The 22,471-nt window shown below is 31.9% G+C and overlaps 1 protein-coding gene across 1 annotated transcript in view; it reads left to right on the forward strand.

Annotated features, from left to right (window-relative positions):
* Positions 1-22,471, forward strand: part of LOC107437766 (uncharacterized) — a 390,895-nt gene that overhangs the window by 298,410 nt on the left and 70,014 nt on the right. The window contains exons 2-5 of the mRNA XM_016049867.4: positions 13,436-13,568; positions 15,730-15,869; positions 18,187-18,429; positions 20,671-20,927. Coding sequence (XP_015905353.3) covers positions 13,436-13,568; positions 15,730-15,869; positions 18,187-18,429; positions 20,671-20,927 — 773 coding nt within the window. The remainder of the gene's footprint in view (positions 1-13,435; positions 13,569-15,729; positions 15,870-18,186; positions 18,430-20,670; positions 20,928-22,471) is intronic.

Below are 22,471 nucleotides of genomic sequence, written 5' to 3' on the forward strand. Positions count from 1 at the left end.
GGGTTTCAAAGTTGTACTTCACACAGAAAAAAAAGTAGAGATCGTATGAAAATCATTTAGACAAATATTTAAAATTATGTAACTAAAGTCATCATACTAATGAATATTGGGACAATCATTTAAATTATAACTTATCACAAATATTAATTACGTTAAATTATATTTTATCGTCATTGATTCTATGTTTAGCTGACTTATTGGGAAAAGAACACAAATCACAGACTCTGTTAAAAATGGAGGTAAATAAATGCATAATAAGTTGTCTTTTAATTTATAAATTCCCAAATTAAGTCCAATAAAAATATGCGAATGAATTTATTAATTATTAAAATTCATTAAAATCTATTTACAAATTCACTTAAAATGTTCTGTCCCTGTCCAAATTATGAGACGCACTCTAGGATTCTATGTAAAATCTTAATTATCAGATGATACTATACAGCTTTATTGTTTTGACGCGCCTGAAACCGGTTTATGCTTGTTTACCATCGTGTATCAGTAGGTTAAATTAGACGATATATAATATAAATTAGACGATATATAATATAAATTAGACAATTGGACAAATTAGACGATAAATTATATAAATATAGAATATTTATTATATCAGGTTATGGCGTAACTACCACTACGATTATTAAACATCAATTCACTAGTATATAAGACATGCTAACTTGATTCAATCTTGAGGTACCTTTTGATAGATGAGGGTTTGCATTATCGACATTACATTTCCCCACATTGGTGACTTGCGGACGTAATATGATCACGCCTATTTCGATAGATGGTCCACATTGAACAGTTGACTTGATATTTGTGACTGCGTCATCGTCCTCCTCGCGCTGTTCCTTCCCAGTCTCATTTATACACAACGGGATCCTGCACATACTCGACTGCTAATAACAACACATAAGTGACTACACACACAACCATAAGTTTAATACACCTCTCATGGCTAAAGCTTAAAACCCGGTCAGCTTAATCCAGCTCTCTTGGTCTCTTACAAATACAGCAACTAGTGGTATCCGTTCATCGAATTCTATCCCTGATAAAATTCTGGTGGGAAGTATTTTGGTGTGACTACCACTACGAGTATTAAACATCAATTCACTAGAATCTTGAGGTATCTTTTGATAGATGAAAGTTGGCATGGTCAATAACACCTCTCCCCACAAAGGTATTTCGCTAGTATATTATAATATTTAGGCCAAATTATTAGACGCATTGTAGTGTTTTAATAATTACATGTTTTGCACGAGTTTATATGCAACGCTTTCATATTTAAACATACATGTAATGGGTTTTTATTCAAGAGATTTTTTATATATTTCCTATTGGTATTTATTTTTAACATATTAAATTACAATGGTAACCAATTGATACACGAATGTAATCAAGTGTAAACCGGTTTCAGGGACTGTATGTACTAAATTTATTTATGTTGGATTTTGCTTGATCCTACTTTTTACGTCTAAACATATACCTTATGATTGTAGTAAGATCTAAAGTTAATACGATTAGACGCGAATTTCAATAAGTTTATCTTAATTTAGCTCAATGAAATATTATCATAGAATTATGTTATAATAAGGAAATAAAAATTTTCGTTTTAAACTAATTTAGAAAACGATCACAATAATAGTGGAGTAGAATAAGAAAAATAAATATTACCGGTAAATACCTCCAAATTTGGAATGCAAAAATATTTTATAGGAAAAAAACACCGATATGAATTTTAATAATTTCATGCTGATGATAACCAAAAAGAATATGGGAATTAATGTAAGAAAACTAGATCCTGATCCTTCCATATGATTTTCCAGCCAATAAAAATGCACCGACAACAATGAAGAACAGTGTTAGACCATTATGTTCGTTATGTTCCAATGTTAAATAGAGAAATGTAATTTTATAGGAAGTGCATTTTTTTCTAATTTTAAAAAGAGCTATATAATTTACGGCAATTTCAATATTTTGTTTACTTTTATATATATATATATATATATATATATATATATATATATATATATATATATATATATATATATATATATATATATATATATATATATATATATATATATACTATTTTGCATTTACATGAATGAATTACCTGACTCACATAATCTCATTAACTGGAAATTTCAAGTAAAAGAAATCGAGATGTTTGAAATGCAAGTCTTCTTTCTTTGATGTACAAGGGGAATTTTAAGCTCCCATGCAAGCTAAAAGCGGCAGTTAAAAAAAATTCCAAACTACCATTCATCGCAGTCGTCTGACGTATGGCGTTCAATTCTACAACTTCTTGTCGCCAGGTATCCAGCCCACCGCTTTTCCTTGGAAATAAACGCCCCCATCTTTTTTCTTCCCGTTTCTTTGTGGAAGAAATTCATCCCTTGAATTAAAGATGAGGCTGTGGAAGATTTCCCTTTAGGCCAATACAGCCGCCTTCCTTGAAACAGAGTCTGTAAAAAAAAAACATGACTGTATGGGGAGAGATCTTTCTGAAGAAGACATTGTTCACTTGTTTAACTGCTTCTGAATGTTTACTATCGAAAAGCAGACGATAGAATACTTTTTTTTTCATTTTACGAGCATTTTTTTCTCTCTGTATCTTCAACAGATGACGCTATTATGCTGGGGTTTTCATTACTTTTAAAGATTAGCTTTTGGAAGAAAAATATTAAATTGATTCCGATAGTCTTCAATGCAGTAAATTTTTCTTACTTCAACTTTTAACTGTATTTTCTTTCATTTCGGAATGAATTGATAGATTTTAATAGAAGTATTTATTGAGTAATGATAATACTCCTTGTTATAAAGAAATGGTTTAAAAAAAACTAAATTACGAAATTTTTTGAAAATGTATTTAAAAAAATGTTTTTTTTTTCTGGATTTCCAAAAGAAGATACTGTGTTGGATGTTTTATTATTTTAACATAATAGCTTTTAAAATATTAATTCAGATGCTGTTCCATTAAATACATTTATTGAGTAGTAATAGTGCTTTATGTTATAAGGCAATCATCATAATACTAAATTAAAAATTATTATTTTAATATGTTTTGTAAAAATTTATCAGTGTCCTCAGGGGGCAATATATTTGGGTTTTCATACCTTCATAAAATTATCTTTAATAATTTTAAGTCAATTTCTATATTATTCAGCTAGTTATATTCATTGAATAGCAATAATACTTCATGCTATTATGAAATCACAAAAAAATTTTAATTCCAAAATATGACAAAATAATAACGACACATTTATCTGTAGGTATCTTCATGTAATCTGAAGAAATCTCCATCAAATCTGTAGGTATTTTCATCGAATCTGTAGGTATTTTCATCAAATTATACTATGCTGAGGTGTTTAATACTTCAGGGAATTAGCTTTTAGACCTTTAAATTTAAATCAGTTCTCTTTTCAGTAATTTTTTACATCTCAACTTAACGATATATTTGTTTTCTTTCAACGGAAATTCAAATATTTCGTTGGACTTTTTCATGGAACATCTATACTAATTTACATTATTTAGAAGTTATACTCAATTACCAAATTTATTAAAATAAATACAGATTTTTTTTAAGTCCTTGACAGATGATAATCTAGAATTTTTTTTACTTTCTAATGGTAAAAAAATATTACTTACGTTTCATTATTTAGTTGTTTTTTGCAGCTCTTTTTAATTTAATTTTCTACCATTTCTCAAGCTATTTATTATTCAAGATAACCTAACAAAATGAATTATAATAGATGACTAAAAAATTGGTAGTTCAGATAAACCCGAATTTTTCGTGCCACATAAAAGGTAAAAAAAAAAAAAAAAAATTATATATATATATATATATATAAGAAGAGAGTGAATCATTTCATAACGCATAGCCAATCACAGAAGACTTGCGGTCAGTAACGCACAAAACAGCCAATCAAAATTGAGAACGCATGAGTGTGAAAAAGTAATATTTTTTAATAATGCTGTCTGCTGAATTATTACAACTAAACTTACTAGCTAAAATTAGTTGAAATTTTTATTTTGTTTTGAGTGTGTCTAATGATGATGTACCAGTTTTTCATTGTTGTCCATGCATTTTTATTGACCGGAAAATGACGTGGTAGGATCCAGTTTTTTCTCATTCATTTCCATTTTGTATTGGTTGTTATCAGCATGAAACTAATATAAGTCCTAAGGATATTGTTTTTCTATAAAGATTTTTGTATCCCTAATTTAAAGTTATTTTCCTGTACAGCTATTATTAAGTTTTTAACTCAATTTTCGAGTTTAAAACTAAGAGAATAGTTGTATTTTTTATTATTATTATAATGTAATTCTGCGCTATATTTTCAGATAAAGTTAGTTAGAAAAGTCGTCAAATCCTATTAACCGTCTTACAAATATTATTGTTGTGCAAATAATGTTAACATACTGTAATAAGTTACAGTTAAGGAAAACTGTTAAATGATTTATAACTTAATGCTCCAGCTTCATGAGCAATGAGAGACAAGCAAAAGTAATATTTAATATGCCCGCCCATTTTGTAAGCGAAAATTTTAAATTATGGTTGTGAACTCATCAAATTTGTTTGAGCAATATATTGTAATAACAATTGTTATTATAATATATATATAACATAAAATTATTATTTTCATGTTATTTCTTTCCTATAAAACAATTCCTAATTTATTATTATTCTAATCGAAACACTTTCTCACAGTTCGTTAAAAGTATAGTAAAATGTTCATAGTAGTATGTTCATTATGTATAGTAATATGTTCATTAAAAATAAAGTAAAAGTATGCATTTCATTAAAAGTAAGACATTTTTCTCTTTACTTTTGTGGGATTAGCTCGACCTATTTAATAAACCAATAGTAATTTCTAAGATTTCCCCCTTTTCCTTAACTAGAGACATTTTCGAATTTTTTGGCAAGATTTTCCCTTCTAGAAAGACTGATCGTCGATAGAGTAAACTACACTTTTCGCTCGCCACTCCATAAAGAATGATAAAATAAAATTAATTTGCTTTCATTAAAGCCCTGTGTCTGTTTTCTTGCTCGGTCCGACTACCACCTTTTACATATATATAATACAAAATTTATTCCAATACTTTTAAATCTTGTATAAAACTACATTTACTGTTAAAAATATTTTTGTTCTCTCAGTCGAAAATAATAAATTTTATGAATAATTTTTTTCGTTGCATCCGAATTTTAATTCAATATACTTTTCCACATCTTTTCTTCTTTAATAACATTTTCCCTCCTTTCACTAGAAATTGATAAACTTTAATGAAGGATTTATTAAGTAGTTAAACAGTTAACCTTTTACCTGCGGAGCATGTGTGTGCTATTCTGGACCAACAGTTGTACCAGCCGTTAAAAGTAGTTACAATAATAATTTTTCTATCCTCGATGACACTTCATTTTTTTGCAGGTATTTATTGAAAGTCTCTAATTAAACAGTGCACATATACTATTGATTTTTTGATTAAAATTAGCATAAATTTTATACACTATTTTTTTTTAAATTTAACTAGCTTATGTTAGTCTTGACTTGAAAGATATGGAAAACGTTTGTTCACGTCATACTTATAAGCAATCAAGGCTTATTATTATAAAGTTAACCAAAGTAAACGCCATTTCATTAAAATACAATCAATATACGCCATTAAATTAAAGTTTATCAAAATTAATCACATTGTTGTATGTAATAATATTCTAAATGCATCATTCTATTTCCAACTTCCTTTGTTTATCATTGCCCCGCAGTAGACTGATCGTAAAGACACGGTTCCCAGTAGAATATCAATTCCAAGCGTCACTGACTGCGGTCAGTAAGCATGTGGATGACCACTTTGATCAATGTGTAGGAACCGACGGTGCGTTGTATCGGTCTTTGTTAAACTGTTCTACCACGAAGAGCTCGACCGCGCGCTCAGGTCGACGGGCTACTAAAGGAGGAGAGCCATCTCCTCTGCAGACAATCAGAATTGCGATGACATGTCTTCGAATCATCCTCAGAGATGCTTCAAAGACCGTCGCCAATAGCCCATTGTGCAGCTCCAGTGCGATCAAATGAAGTACCTACCATTAGTATTTTTCCTATAGTCTACCGGACCGTAAAGACAAGGTTCCCAGTAGATCGACAAATTAAAGCGTCCCTGGCAGCTGTCAGTGAAAGGTGAATAATAACTTTACTCAGTGTGCAAAGGGACCGAGGGCTCATGATATCGGTGCTCGTTAAACTGTTCTACCATAAGCTGCTCGACCTCGTGCACAGGTCGTCGGGTTATCAAAGTGGAGGACCCATGCCATCCACAGAGGATCAAAATTGTAATTGGGTAAGTTCAGAAAATCCTCAGCTATGTTTTCCAGGTAGTGATCCAACATGTTCTTAATTTTTTATTCGTCTTTCTATAACAGGATGCCAGCCTTTTTTAAAATGCCCTTAAAAGTGCTTTTTTTAATGGGTGTTTTTAAAAAGTGCTTAATTTTCCCTTTTCCAACATGAGATATTTTTCTTTACCATGTCAATTTTTGGCAAGAATCATGCAAAAAGTATGGTTTTCACAATGTTTTTGCAATTCATTCCTCCGAAATCCATTTCGACATACCGCTGGTCCCTACCATATGAAAGCGTTAATCATTTCACAAGTTTTATGAAATACTTGCTGCAGGTGCTTATACTGAGATGGAATAGGTGGGTAGAATTCGTGCACTCTCATGTGCAACTTTGCAGCATTTTGCAAGAGACTCTCAATTACAGGTTTCATTTTTCGCCCTCTAAAATCGAACCGAAAAATAATTGTATTATAATAAGTTACATTAATTATAATTTTGAGTTAATATTTTTTATATAATTGAAGTAATTATTAATTAAAAAAATATAATGAGCTCCTCAATATTGGATATAAGTGTTTTAAATTGTTAAAATTCAGAAACTAGTTATTTTATCACGTGATCACGTAAAGTCTTCGAAAATTATTTTGCATTTTGTTAATGTATATATCAACAATAAGGAGAAAAAAATTTTTATTAGTGAGCATATCCTTATTATCATATTTTTTAAGTGCTTGAAAATATTTTTTGAGCTCTTTAAAGGTGCTTATTTTATTGTTGAAAAATTTGTCTACCCACCCTGTATAAGCTTTTCTTCTGACTTTGATTCCTTCCATTAATAAACTTAATGCCCTTAAAGCCAGTTTTATTCAAAATTCATCTTCTATGAATTAGAATCATAAAGATATTTAAAATCGTATTCATGATAGAGTATTCATGCAGGAAATAATGGAAAACGGTGAAATCAATTTAGAATATAATTCCTTTTTAATGCAGTTAAAAAAATCGTGAAAATCTAAACAAAGCTTACCTTTACAACCAAAAGCACTCTTTTACGAGGAATGGTTTTGACTGAAGTTCAGCTCTTGGAGTGTTCGAAAGCTTACTTAATTTCCTCAAAAACCATCAAACTGATGTCTTTTTCGTTAGAAAGTGTGCTTCAACACACTTAAGATCAATGCAAAAAGAAAATGCCGCCTTGAATATTTAAAATAGTGTCAATTTAAATCACATCACATGGTTGTAAAGGATTTTTTTTCACTCACTGAGAAAGGATTCAGAATTTGAATATATCAACTGTTTTAGTAAAATTTTAAAGTATAACAATTGCAAGATAGTATACAGGATATTACGTAGTCATTAATATTCATTTTTAAGTGTCCTCCAAAATATAGTGGGGAAAATATAGATATAGAGTGTAACTAATTGTAAATTTGAAGGAGAAAGATGCGAAAGAATTATCAAAATCTAACTGAGCATCATCGAGATTAATCAACGTAAAAGTTAAATTAAAAACATTAAAACCAAATTGATTATTAGATAAAGCTGAATAGTGTTGAAAAAAGATTATTGTATTTTAGTTCTCTCTTTCAGACAATCAAACTGTTTTTGAAATTTTTTACCTCATTTTCACCATATTTGACCTCGATACTGATTCGTCAGATTTTTATAGTGCTTCTTCCTGATTCAATTATTAATTTAGGACTTCTAATGTATAAAAACTTATATTCACTTTTGGCAAGAACTCTAAAAATACATATAATGGGGATTTTGTGTTTACTGTTGCTACTACTAATAGAGTCGCGGTAGAAATTGTCAATGAAATATAATATAAAATTTAAAACTTGTAATTAAACTAGGTAGATAAAATTAAAATTAAATTATATGATCTATTAAATATAAATTATATTATTATTATAATATTTTTATCACTATTTATACTTTCTCTAAAATTATCAAAATTAAAATGTTCCAACAAAACATTTTATTAATTATAAGCCTCGAATTATCCAGTATAATACATAATTATCATGCGCAAATGCAGTTTCGAGCCAGTCAAAGGAAAAGACCAATCAAATTTAGTTCTATTCTTCAGTAAGAACACGCCTTTACAAATGTATCTATTTACGCCTGTAATGTATCTATGATATCTATTTACGCTTTAATTTTCTATTTTGCAACCTAGCAAATTAGTTACGAAAATATTTTTAAATTATTTTTGCCAGCTCAATAACTAAATAAACGTTCGATCTCACTCTTTGCTTTATGTTACTTTCTTTTTCTTGAATTTTGGTTTTATTTTTTTGTTTATATATTTTTTTGTATTTTGCTTTATATGTTTTATTTTTGGGTCGATTTCTTTTTTTTTTTTTTTTTTTGGTACTCCTCACACTATTTAATTGATATATTTTGCTTTGGCTATATTAATTCAATATTAGAAAGCACTCTAATTTGCGGATATACTCGTGTGAGCTGACGACGAGATAATATTTTTTTCGCCTTTTATCTATCTATCTATCTATCTATCTATATATATATATATATATATATATATATATATATATATATATATATATATATATATATATATATATATATATATATATATATATATATATATATATATATATATATATATATATATATATATATATATACATTCTGAATTATCTTTGATATAACACGATTTGTTTTGTAAAATTTGAACAATAGCTCAAAAAGCTAAAAATTCACTAAACTGAAATTTTTATGCAATTGTTACATGTTGTATCGAATATATTGAATAAAATATTTTAAAAAAATATTACCGATTATTATTTCGGAACGTATAGATGTCATACGAATTTATGTTTTATTAAATTTTTTTCAATACTTCTGGAAACACGGTTGTAGAAAATTATTTACTTTATGCGCAGCTCCGCTCTCAAAAGATTACAAATTAAATTACAAATTGATTTACCTTTTTGACGAAAATAAATATATCTTCTAACAAAGTCTTGTCTCTCGTCGAAACACGTGCATCTGATTTTTGATTTTATTGCGAAGGTGTTTTCTGAAACTGGAAAAGTCAAAGTTCAATAAATTTTCAAGTAAGCTTCTCTCACTTCTTCTAAATCAATACAGAATAAAACAGTTATTTATTCACGAGAAAGTATATTTATTAGAATGTTTGTTTTAAGCAGAACATTATTAGAAAAATAATTCATTAATTGAAACGATCTAAACTACTACCAGGAAATGATTAGTGTTGATTTAATGAGTTTACTGTTAGTTAATTTAACTTCTACATAAAATTTTGCTCTTTTTATTAAATAGGTTAGAGTAGAATGGAAAAGTAACATTTTAAAGAAATGAACCTCCTTAACTTTCGATTGTAATTTTGTCTACCAATATGCAATCATCCTGGTTGGAAGAACGTTGGGCTCGTATGCATGAGAGCCATTATTTCAAATCCCACCGGCTGAGGAATCCCGTGTATTAAATGGTAACTGAAGCACATTAAATCTATCGGGGTCACAAAGTCCAAGTTCCCATAACAAATCAGTACCTTTGGGTGTACTGAATCGGAGATTGATCGTTCTCTGGTTGAGGTCAAATTTATGATCTGTGAATGAATGAATGGAGTATGAATGTATACTCGCTGTAAAATGGTCTGTGACATGTGTGAGGCTTAAGTCGTGCTCCTGGCTTTGGATGGCGCCACTGGAAAACAAGAAACGCACCTTTTGCCTTAAAAATTCGCTCGGATTCCCATGGCCGGCTTGCTGATATTGGCAAGTGGCATTGATAACAACAATCGTAATAGTGTAAAAGCTTGCTCTTAAGCATGCTAATCAAAGCTCAAAAACAATACTGGCTCGTTAGTTTGTTATCACTAAAATTAATTCGAATAGCTGCAAATTTATTTTTAGTGGTCCCTCTACCTGCAATTTTATTTTATTTTATAACTTACGTTGAACAGCCGACCCTCTTCTGAGTTTACGACCATCAATGTTAAACTCCGTAGCCTAGTAGTTTTTGATCCAACACAGAACTTCTGGATCAAACACTGGGTAGGTATGTAGGCTATTGGCGGCGACGGTCTGGGAAACATCCCTGAAGATGATCCGAAGACATGCCATAGCAATTTCGATCCTCTGCAGAGGGGATGCTCCCGTGCTTTGGTAGCCCGATGACCTGCGCGTGAAGTCGAGCACTTTATGGTGGAACAGTTTAACGAACACAGACACCGCGCACTCTCGGTCCCTACGCGGGCGGATCAAAGTGGTCACCCACCCACTTACTGACAGCGGCCAGTGATGCTTGACTTGGGTGTTCTACTGGGAACCGTGTCCTTATTATCAGTCCACTACGGGACTCGAACACTGGGACAAACTAGCCCTCGTTTAACTTACCGTATTTGCGTTACATGTAGATGAAAACCTTTCATGGGTTCCCAACAGCAAGGGGATTGTAACCCATGAACCCTCTACTGCTGAAAATACTTATGGAGCATAGAAAATGTATACGGAAAGTTTATATTATTTATATTTTTTAACTACTGGTTCTTGGAAACAGGGACCAAGTTTTCTCAATTTTTGCTCCCTCTACTTGTAATTAACTAATGTGAAGCACAAATGAAGTTTCAAAATTGCCGATCTCTTGTCTAGTGATTACTGTACTGGACTACAAGGCCAGTGGTTGTGGATTCGAACTCTACAGTAGGCATGGATGTAACTTGCTCTCTCTCTCTCTCTCTCTCTCTCTCTCTCTCTCTCTGTTCTATGTCCTTTCTTCCGGGTGATTGTGTGAATGTAACACCCCCTATACAGGGGTTTGTGGTTGTATGACGAGGTCGACGCTACTCCACCGCCGTGGCTCGGCCACAGGTACCCCCGGGTAACAATAAGAGCGTACCCATTCTAGCATTTCTGAAGCCAATGGGACACCGACCCAAGTGCCCGTCATTAAAAAAAGAAATTTCAAAATTAAATTTAGAAAAAAAAAAATTTTTTTGCATTTTTCACTCATATTTAGATTTCTGACCATCAAAATATACGAAAAAATCTACGCATTATAGTAAATACATCACAATTTTAGATATTTTTTTGATCAATTTATCCGAGTTTATTCAAATTTTTTAGTTTTTGTCATTTACAATTACGTAGTTGCTAAGTGATTTTTTTATTCATTGCAATTCAAATACTTTATGACTATTAAAAACTAAATAAAATTTTGAAGATGAAGGTAAATAAGTAAATAAAAATTAATTATTAATTAAAGTGACTAACATTAAGTTTTGGTTTTAAGGAGACTAATAAGCTTTAATATTAAAGTAACTAATACAAAGTTTTTAATCTTAAAATATCACTTATTAAGTTTTAATATTAAAGTAACTACTGTTTAATTTCATTATCAAAGTAAACAATATTACGTAGCATTATTTTAATGCTAAACATACTCGTAATATTACGTATATGTTTAGTTTTAAAGTTTCAAATAAAGTTTAAAAAGTTAATTATCAAATATTAAACTTTAACTGTAAGATAACTAATATTCCCAGAAAGCATGTAACCTTACCTCAACCTTACGTCTGAATTTTCGTTTTATTGTCACGGAAATGTTTGTACTAAAAACCTTTTTTCAATAAAGCAGAAACCGAACCTTTCATCCTAAAAGGATTAAAAAATATTTTTTAAAGCTTTTTTAGAAAGTATTGTCACTTACAAGGGAAACTAGGGAAGTGTGACACGCCAAGTTTGAAATAAACTAGTGGGATGTATGCCTTATGAGGAATAATTTTAGGGGGCAATATTCGTTTCGGCCCATAGAAGGTCCTGTGAGAGATAGAAAATAATTCAATATATAGAAAAATCGGTATTTTATTACCTCAATGCAGACTATTAGTTATTGTAATTGTCTCATACTCCAATTAATTTGTAATTAATTGGATAATTAATTAATTTTCTAATTAATAAATTAATTAACATTCGTTTCGGCCCATAGCAGGTCCTTTGAGAGATAAAAAATAATTCAATTTATAGAGAAATCCGTTTTTTATTACCTCAATGCATACTATTAGTTATTGTAATTGTCTCACAATCCGATTAATTTGTAATTAATTTGATATTTAATTAATTTGCTAATTAGTAAATTATTCAGAAAATTAATTAATTATTAATTAATTAATTGATTTGCAATCACATACTCCAATTAATTTGGAAAATTTTTTTAAAAAGAAATTTAAAAAATTTGATGCCAATTTTTTTTTTTTTAATTAACCCAACAGGTTTTTCTGATAAACTACAGATATATAAAATTTTCGAAATCAATTTTGACAATAAATATGCATTATATAGTACGTGAAAGTACCACAAATTTAATTGGAGTATGAGCAATTACAATAACTTATAGCCTGCATTGAAGTAATAAAATACCGATTTTTCTGTATATTGAATTATTTTTTATCTCTCATAGGACCTTCTATGGGCCGAAACGAAAGTTTCCCCCTAAAATTATTCCTTATAAGGCATACATCCCACTAGTTTATTTTAAAATTGGCGAGTCACACTTCCCTAGTTTCCCTTGTTAGTAAAATCGTCACTTAGGTCCATAATGACGCCTTACTGACGTTACCCTAGCGATAGGATCAAATTGCATAGTCCATTAAAATTTCTGCTGGGGTTCAGCTGAGCATACAAGACATTGCGAAAAGAAACCTTATAATTACCTCGATTTAAGATTATTTTCACCTTGAGACTAGCTTTATTGAAGAGTTTTTCACGCTTGAAAACCCTAAGTCAACCTCGATTTAAGGTTTTTATTAGGTTGTTTTCCATGATTTTGGATTAGGGTAATGTGCGTAGAATAGAGCAGATTGTCACAGATCTCGTTTTTTGGTTAGAAGGTTTACACGTAAACCGCATAAGAAACACCTTTTTAGGTTAAAGTTAAAAGGTTTTTGCTGAGTGAAAATAAACCTGATTTTACTATCTGGGAATACGTTTAAATATTACTTAATTTGAGATACTTCCATCATCCAATAATTTGTTTATCATTCAGGGACTGCTGAAACAATGATTCCAAAAATTATATTTATTTCATTCTTTTTTTTCCTTTCAGGATTCCACTGAGTGTGGTGGTGGCGTGATGATGGTCGATGGAAGCCATGACAGCACCATCCCACCACCACCTCACCAAGAGAACAATGACAGCCAACAAGAACAAATAAAAAAGGAACCTATAACAACAACAGGTATTTTTTGAAATATTCGATCGTATTTGTAAGTAAATATAAAATATTAATTTACGATTAAGCCTATTAACCTATATTTAGAACTATTTTTTTAAATATTTCATCATAAATACTAACTGCAAGCTAAACTTTAAAGTTTAACTTACAATTAAGCCTATTTTTCAAATAAATTTTTAAAACTTTTCAAATGTATTTCTACCTGAATGTGAAAGTTTAATATAGATTAAGACTATTTTTTAAATTCGAAATCACTCATTTGTAGTTAAATATTGCATAAAGTCCTTTGATATTCATCATAGGTAGTATCAACTCCATACAGTAGAATGCTTCCAACGGTAAAAGTTGAAGTTTACAAAGACATTCTATTTTTACACTGAATTGTTCCAATTACTGTTTTCGGCTAGATGCATACATTCCAAAGTTTCACAATTTCCAATTTATGACAAAGGAATGCAAAACAACATATAGCTAGTCGTGCCCCAAACCTTTTAATTTCTGAAATATCAAGATATATTTCTGAAAAACTAGAAGGGCATAGTTTTTACTATAATTGAAGGTTTAGCTTAATGCAAAAGAAGCCTACTGTAATTGTGATATAAAAATCCGGTAGCTTCAATAGGAGATATGGTGTGTCTAAAAAAACTTCCCTCACCAGTAGACTGGAGTACTGTCGATGACTATGGTTACGAGGTTAAACTGTTTCAAGTAGGAGTGCGGGGTTTGAGACAAGTTTCGATTTTGGACGGCGAGGGGAAGTATCAAAAATTCTACCTTCAACACATAATTCTACCTTCGTTGTCAGAATAGTCCTTGAATGCGAAAAGAAAATATTCAAATGTTGTCCTACGAACCACGTGATAGCATCGAAAAAGTTGATTAAGTCAATAGTTATCTGTGGCTAAAAGACAGGCGATTATCTTTTGGGGCAATGTCTAGAGAGTAAAGTAGATAAAGTAAGTCCTTTATGCAACTGAAACTAAATTCGATAGAACTACTGGTTTCCACTCGGATGATTTGAAACAAATGTCTGTTTCTTAATTCAACTTTTATTTCGAACGTTTTTTGTAAAGTAACCTGTGCTATAATTTGACTTCAATGGCTAACTTTAATCAAATTTCTTCTGATCAGTCACAAATCTCCTTTTGAGGGTTGCTGTGGAGAGAAATCAGGCAGGGCTGGATTACCCATTAGGACAGACTAGGCCATGGCCTGGAGCCCCCAATGATTAGACGCTCCCTTAAAGTGGTTTTTTTGAAAATAAATTTTAAAAAATTAAGAAATTATTATATTCTACAAGGTATTTGCAAATATTCTATTTCATTACAATTTTTTAGTAAATGCTCTTCATACTACAGACTTGGTCAGATTAATGTGTTTTCTGATGAATAAATATTTCGAAATTATAAAAAGATTTAGGATTGCAGATTATTATCTAATAAGACAAAAGTTAAAAAGTGCTTGAATCAAATTGTAAAGCTTTAAAAAATAAACTCGCAAGAATTTTAAAGAAAAAATTAAATTATCCACTTTTCCGAACGAAAAGTAGACACGCGTGATAGCGTCAGAAAATAAGGAAACGATAGCAACGGCATATTTCAGAGTTATAAATTGAAGTATACAGAGTTTATCACAAATTGAGCATATCTGACAAGCAAGTTCTCATAAAAACATTTCAAGTGAATGTAAAGTGGTGCTAAGGTCGATGAATTCGGGATAAGAGTTTTAGTTGAAGAAGGTAAGCACCAATGAGGACATATATCGTCGAATGATTGTAGTTAATGGTGAGCACTAATGAGGACAAACGGGGATGAAAGAATGGATTAAAAGTTTTCGCGAACAGCGTACATTCTGAATTCTATTCTGAATGCATCTTTGATAAAAACGACTTTACATTCTCTTTAAATGCTCTCATGTGAAATAGTTAATCAGTTAAGTTACGTTGGTGGTGAACTTTTCTTCTTTCATAACCTTGAATAGTGCCGTAACTTAATTTATGACGTTATTACCTCTTGTCCTCTTTTCACGTGAGCAAGCCTTATATATCCTCATTTATGTAGTTCGTCACAATGCCAAAGTATTCAAATATCTGTATCATTTAATTATTATTCATTTACATTGTTTCTTAGTTTTAGAATGTGGGGTGTTTGTTTGCTTTTTTCAGCCCCACCAATAGAGAGTGCGTCAGCACCCCCAGCGGTAACTCCCCCAGTGGTTGCGGAAGAGACTTCAGTGATTACTACTGGCAGATCTCGTTGGAATAAACTACGCCACACCGTCCAGTTGTCTTCGGCGATTACGCAGGTCAGTTCCTCTCATACTACTCATACACCCCCAAAGCATATTTTATTTATTATTTTCATTTTATACTTTATTACCGCTGTTGAACAGACGACCCAATTTTTTGATTTTACGATTACTAATGCTCAACTCCATAGCCTTGTAATCTTGATTCCAATCCAGAAGACAAGGGAACTCCTGGATCAAGTATTAGGAGAAATGCGCCGTCGTGGAGGACTTTTTGATGAAACTAACCCTAGCTTGTGCTACATAGAGAGGAAAACCACAAAAATCTCCCATGGTTAGCCTGACGGCAATAGGATACTAACCCATGATCCGTCAACCATTGAGGATATTTTAACTTAGCATTGTGCGAAACTCGTTTTTACCAGTCATCGCTGGGATTTGAACCCGGTTCCCCGCATTGTAAAGCAAACGCTCTATCCCCTGAGCCATCACGTCATATGATCGCCGTTGTTGTCTGCATTGAAAGTGTAGTTATTAGTGTTTATCTTAACTGGTCAAGCCTTTTACTAAACCAGTTACGTCCCACATACATTCAGAATTAACGAATACTTTCAGAAAACGTATGCATGAGTCCGTATACGTTCAGAAAATATAATATCAATTTCCTCCAGGTTCCAAAGATCGAGTGTGGAATTCGTAAATGGGAATGATCTTTCAGCCTGGTCTTATCTAGGACACTATGGTGTAATCAACATGCTATGTTCAAGTACGAAAGTTAGTAACCTGGCTAACTTATAAACTTCTATATATCTTCTATGTATTCTCGGTAATCTTCTTCCTGAAGTTTAACGAACTGAACTGAATTTCAAGTGGATGAAATGCATATATACCATTATACTTCACACTTTTTTCTAGTGTTCTACGTCTTTGAGTATGATCCTGGATGCGTTCAATTTAGTTATTAAAATATGTTTAAATTTCGCGTTTCTCCTTTTTTAAATTTTAACTATTGATCCAGTTAAAATGCAGGATTTGATACACGTAACCTATCTCGCCAAAACACTTTATCTGCCACTTGATGGTCTTAACTCTGTAGTAGTGCGCAACCACCCTTAAAATTCAGATCACCTCCAGGTCATTATACTAGTTATGCGGCGAAGGAGATCATCAGGAAGAGGCATCAGCAGATTTTACTCTTGAATAGATTCCCAGAAAGGTTGGAGTGTCATAACTCTAGACTATTTCAGTTCCTTCTTTAGCTAAAGAAAAAGCTGCCTCATAATATGGCACACTTTTTAAAAGCGTGCTTATCATTAAACCCTTAACGATCGGTAAATTTTCAAGAAAACAGTCATAAAAGTACCTATTTCGCCAAATACACGTATTTGATTTGTGCTGACATCTAGTTTAAAATAAACTAACTATCTACAATTAACTTAAAAATATCCTGGTATTGCCATCTGGTGTGTAAAAGGAGAAATAAAATGTTTTCTGCGCGAAAGAAATGAATTACTTTTATTATTATTGGCGCGTTACTACTGAACACTCCAGCCCGGAAGTTTCACTGGAGTGAGAAATAGAGGGTGAAACCTCACCCCGTCATTTTCACAGGAGCGAGAAGGAAGGGGTTAAAATACTTGATAGTGGAATGCTGCATGACTGAAAACAGTATAAATAAAAATGGCCTTCTGATCAAGTAATAATTAGATAATCGAAAATTATGTTTTAATAGTTCGGCCTATCTTAATTAAAAACCAAATAATACTATCAAACGTCATACCTTATTGAAGTATTTAAGAGATCTCTAGACCGCGGGAGAAACCCTTAATAGCAAATTCTCTTTCCTGAACTTAAGTAAAGTAAATCAAATTCAAGTATGGAAAATTGCAGTTTATGTAAGTCAGTTTCAAATGCTAAAAAAAGGTTTTTAAAATATCAAAATGCAAACAAATCATGGCAGGATTACGCTGTGGAAGTTATTCTGCAATGATTTGTTTTCACTTTGATATTTTGAAAACATTTTTACTGATTTTTAAACAGTGAGTTCACCTAAATTCTTTTTTTTTCTAAACTTTAAATTTCGAAATATCAGTGAAGATAACAAAAATCGCCACCCTCTTCTCGTGGTATAGCGTCTTCTTAACGCATTAACGGCCGGCGACGACTTAATTCGTCATTGCAGTTGCAATGCCCAGATAACTCGTCATCTGTCAATAACATTTATGCATGAAATCAAAATTAAAGTGTTTTGCTTTTCTTTCATATTCAATTACAAAATAAACGCCGGTGACGTGTGTAGAAGTGCCAACCACCAAATTTGTGTACACATTATCTAATAATTTTCTGATATTGACAGTTACCTCTTTTGTAATAGGTTGCTAAGAAGCCGCCACTGAAAAGAGAGGATTCTTTCCTAAAGAGATTCTCGACCCGTCCTGTTTCAGATCCGAACGCCTCTGAAGGTTCAGCAAGACTAGCAGGCGAAGGAATGTTCAAAAGCCACCTCTTTGGACTCTTTCGCTCCGTCGTCAATCCTGACGAAAACATTCTCTTTTATTGGCTTTCACTCGTCACTATATGTCTTCTTTACAATGCATGGACCATCATCGTCAGACAGGTTGACTTCACTTTTCATAAGATTTTTATTTAGCGAATCACTCTCTTTGTCTAATCACATTCACAGCATATTTCCTTTCACAATACTATCGTTTATTCACATTCGTGGCATATTTCCTTCTACAATACTATCGTTTTCTGACTTAGGCAGCATATTTCCTTACACAATTCTATCATTTTCTGACAAAGGCAGCATATTTTCTTACACAATACTATCGTTTACTGAGATAGGCAGCATATTTTCTTACACAATGCTATCGTTTACTGCGATAGGCAACACATTTCCTTTCACAATACTATCGTTTACTCACATACGCGATACATTTTTTTTTCAAATTACTATCGTTTTCTGACATAGGTAGCATATTTCCTTACACAATACTATCATTTACTGAGATAGGCAACATATTTCCTTTCACAATACCATCGTTTACTCACATGCGCGACATATTTCCCTTCACAATACTATCGTTTTCTGACATAGGTAGCATACTTTCTTACACAATACTATCGTTCACTGAGGTAGGCAACATATTTCCTTACACAACACTATCGTTTACTGACATAGGCAGCCTATTTTTTTTACAAAATACTATCGTTTACTGACATATACAGTGTAGTTTCTTTCACATTACTGTCTTTTACCGACATAGATTGCGTGCTTTCTTTCTCAATACTATCATTTAATGATATGGTCAGTGTGTTATCTTTCGCAGAACTATCGTACACACTATTTTTTCTTCTACTTACAATTACATTAATATTTAAAATATTTCAATTACTGTATAACCTTTTTTGATATACTCGTATATATATATGTCACGGCAAAAGACCGAAATCGGTGGTTGTTGACTTTCACCGGTGAATTTCGACAAACACCAAATATGATGTTTTTTTAAGGTAAATTGCCATTGCCCGGTATATATTTGCCCGATACTCCAAACACTGATGTTTCTTCTAATCTAACGTCAGTAAGTATTAAAATACAAGAATAAATATAAATTTATCAAATAAATATAATAATATCAACGAATAAATTAATATAAAATTGGATATAACAAATATTTCAGACATTCACCAAAGCGACTATGTGATTGTTGACATTCACCGGTGAGAGTCAGAAATAAGGGTATTTAGCAAATATTTCGGACATACACCAAGCGACTACGTGAATGTTGACATTCACCACATTTCTGTGTTTCACCGCAACATATATATTAACCATTTAGCGGTTTACTACTGCCTCACAGTGCATGTTTTCTTCTACTTGCTGATATTTACAGTATGTTTTTATATCTATGGTATCGTTTACTGCATATGTGTGAGCATGACTTGTTCAATGTCACAGAGTCAATTAAAATCCATGTAGTGATCCGGTCAGTAAAACTCATTAAAATGAGTCAAAATAGTCCCATCTCCTCCTGCGTCTATGAATCGAGTATATCGATTCATAGACGCATTCGAGCGTCTACGAAGCAAATAGATTTCCAGGCATTGAAGAAGTTTCCAGGCAGTAGACTTCCTTCAGAATGTTCTTCAAAACTTTGGTGTACGCCTCCCGCAAATTATCCTAAAATGGTGTTCTTTTATAGGAGTTTTTTAGAGTGGGCACAAGAAAATTGTGAGTTTGGGTCGTCAGAACTTTATAGGGGCTGAAAAACCATCTTTGAATCAGTCAACGAAGCGGATCACGATGAAGGATGATGCGGCAAGTCAAGGTGAAAGTTACAATCGTTCGCGATGTTAGGTCGTGACTTTGTGGAATACTTATTTCCTGCTACATTAAATGAACTCTCAAATAACAATCTGAGTTTAAGAATTTGGTCATATTTTCGTCGTTGTCTTTTTCACAGACATCGAAAATATTGCGTGTGGACATCGATAAAACTATCGCTAAAGCTGTCTTTATCATAACAAAATTTCTCAGTTTCTTATCATAGATCTTTGTAAATATGGCCTGAAATTTGATGAAGATCCACCACGCGCTGCATTTTGCATGATAATTTGCAAAGGAGACGAAAAAGAATTCTACGAAAATGCCTGCCGTTACTTCCCAGATAACTGAAAATAACTAGGCAATTACTAAAAAGAATTGAAGATCAAAGATAAAGCGGAAGTCACTATGGAGAAATCTCTAGGGAAAGGCATTGGCCCACATTGGGCTGTCTGGCCAATCATGATCATGATGATGAGTTCCATTATTTTGAGTGTTCCATACTTACGATTCTTTTTTCTTTTTCAGGCTTTTCCAGAGCTTCAGGATGACTGGTCAACACTTTGGTACTTTTTAGACGGCTTTACGGACGTCGTTTTCATATTAGACATAGCCTTCCAGTTCAGAACGGGTTATTTAGAACAGGGTTTAATGGTGTGTGAAAGTAGAAAATTAGCAGGACATTACATGAAGTCAAAGAGCTTTATAATGGACATTGTAGCCATTTTACCATTAGATTTGGTGCAAATTCAATTTGGAGTCTTGCCACTCGTTCGGTTTCCTAGGTATGTCTCAAAACTATCAATTTTCTTATGACTTTTTTCGCATCAATCATTTTTATACGGGGAAGGTTATTCTTAAAAAGAGCGAACACAACCATAGGTTAGTGTCAAAAACTTTTCTGGAAGATAGTACAAGCTTTTGTAAAATGTTTTATTTTTCTGGTTGAATAAAAGTACTCCAAAAAATTTTAAATTCGCTCAATAATAACTGGTTGTAAATAACTGGTTGGAACTCAAATCAGAAATGAATCTGAAGGAAAATAATCAGAGGGTAATATATTGTTTGAATTTTCGGATTTGGAGAAATGATGGATAGAAGTCGAAATTGTAGGAATTGTGTCTTCTCAAAATCAACAAAAACATTGGAATTTAATATTTTTTTTCCTTAAGAAAGTTAACTTTTGTACTGTTTTCAAAATTTCCGGAAATTCCAATTCAATTTTTAGCGTAGATCAATTCAATCGTTAGTTTTCAATTCTATTTTAAAAACAATTCAATTCTATTTTTAGTGTCATTTAATTAAATTTTTAGAATAATTCAATTCGATTTTAAGTATGATTCAATTCAATTTTTAGTGTAACTGAATTTAGTTTTTAGTGTAATTCAAATAAATATTTAGGGATCAGTTAAATTCAATTCACATTTTAGTGTCAGAAAAGGTCTTTTGTAAGTTTGTTCACAATACGCTTTTTGATTTTTTTTTGTGTGTGTGTGTGTGTGTGAAATCAATATTTTACAACTACAAACATAAAAAAATAATACGTAAATAATAATTAAAAATATTGTAAGTAATTTTTTGAGCTAATCATGTCTATATGTCTTTGGTCTTGAATCTATTTAGAGTCAATATTACTCTTAGTAATTTATGATAAAATCTGTTGAATGTTTTTTGCAAACGTAAACATATTCGCAAAATTATAACAGCCAGTATTTTTTGGGCAAAATGATATCGATACCTAAAATCACCATTGATAAACCAACTAACCATGATCAAGCTCCGTTTCTTAGGCTCTATCTTCTTACAGCCTTAATAGGAATGTCACGTAATATTGATCCCTGTCGGACGACGTGGACATCGCCTGAGTTGATACCCACCTCCAAACTTCAACACTACGACTAACAAGAAGATTTTCAACCACGGCAGATTTAAGGTGCACTCTTGCTGCGTATAGACGCTTGATGTTTAGCCGACTGCCAGAATCGAACTAACGATCTGCGCTACTGCAGTTGCTTTGAGGAAGTCAGATTTGCAGTGCGTCGATAAAAACGGACCACCCTGAATAACTTTTGATCTAATGATTGGATTCTCGAACTCAACCTTAACGGTTTGAGAGGGTTGACTTCAAGTATACTAATTAATTTGCACAGGCGATATTTTAAGTTACGAAATCAAGCACAAAAACGCATTTTCTCTGAATATATTTATCTTTTTTTTCCGACGGATTCAGATTTCTGAAAGCAAAAGTATAGGGGATAGAAATAAGGCCCCATAGTTCGGTCAGGAGAAGTATTTCAAAGTTTGGATCTCATAATGTTAATTTTATAAC

This window comes from Parasteatoda tepidariorum, chromosome 7 (assembly GCF_982258835.1).
Source record: "Parasteatoda tepidariorum strain Cologne lab strain chromosome 7, Ptep-v5.0, whole genome shotgun sequence".
Lineage (NCBI taxonomy): Eukaryota > Metazoa > Arthropoda > Arachnida > Araneae > Theridiidae > Parasteatoda > Parasteatoda tepidariorum.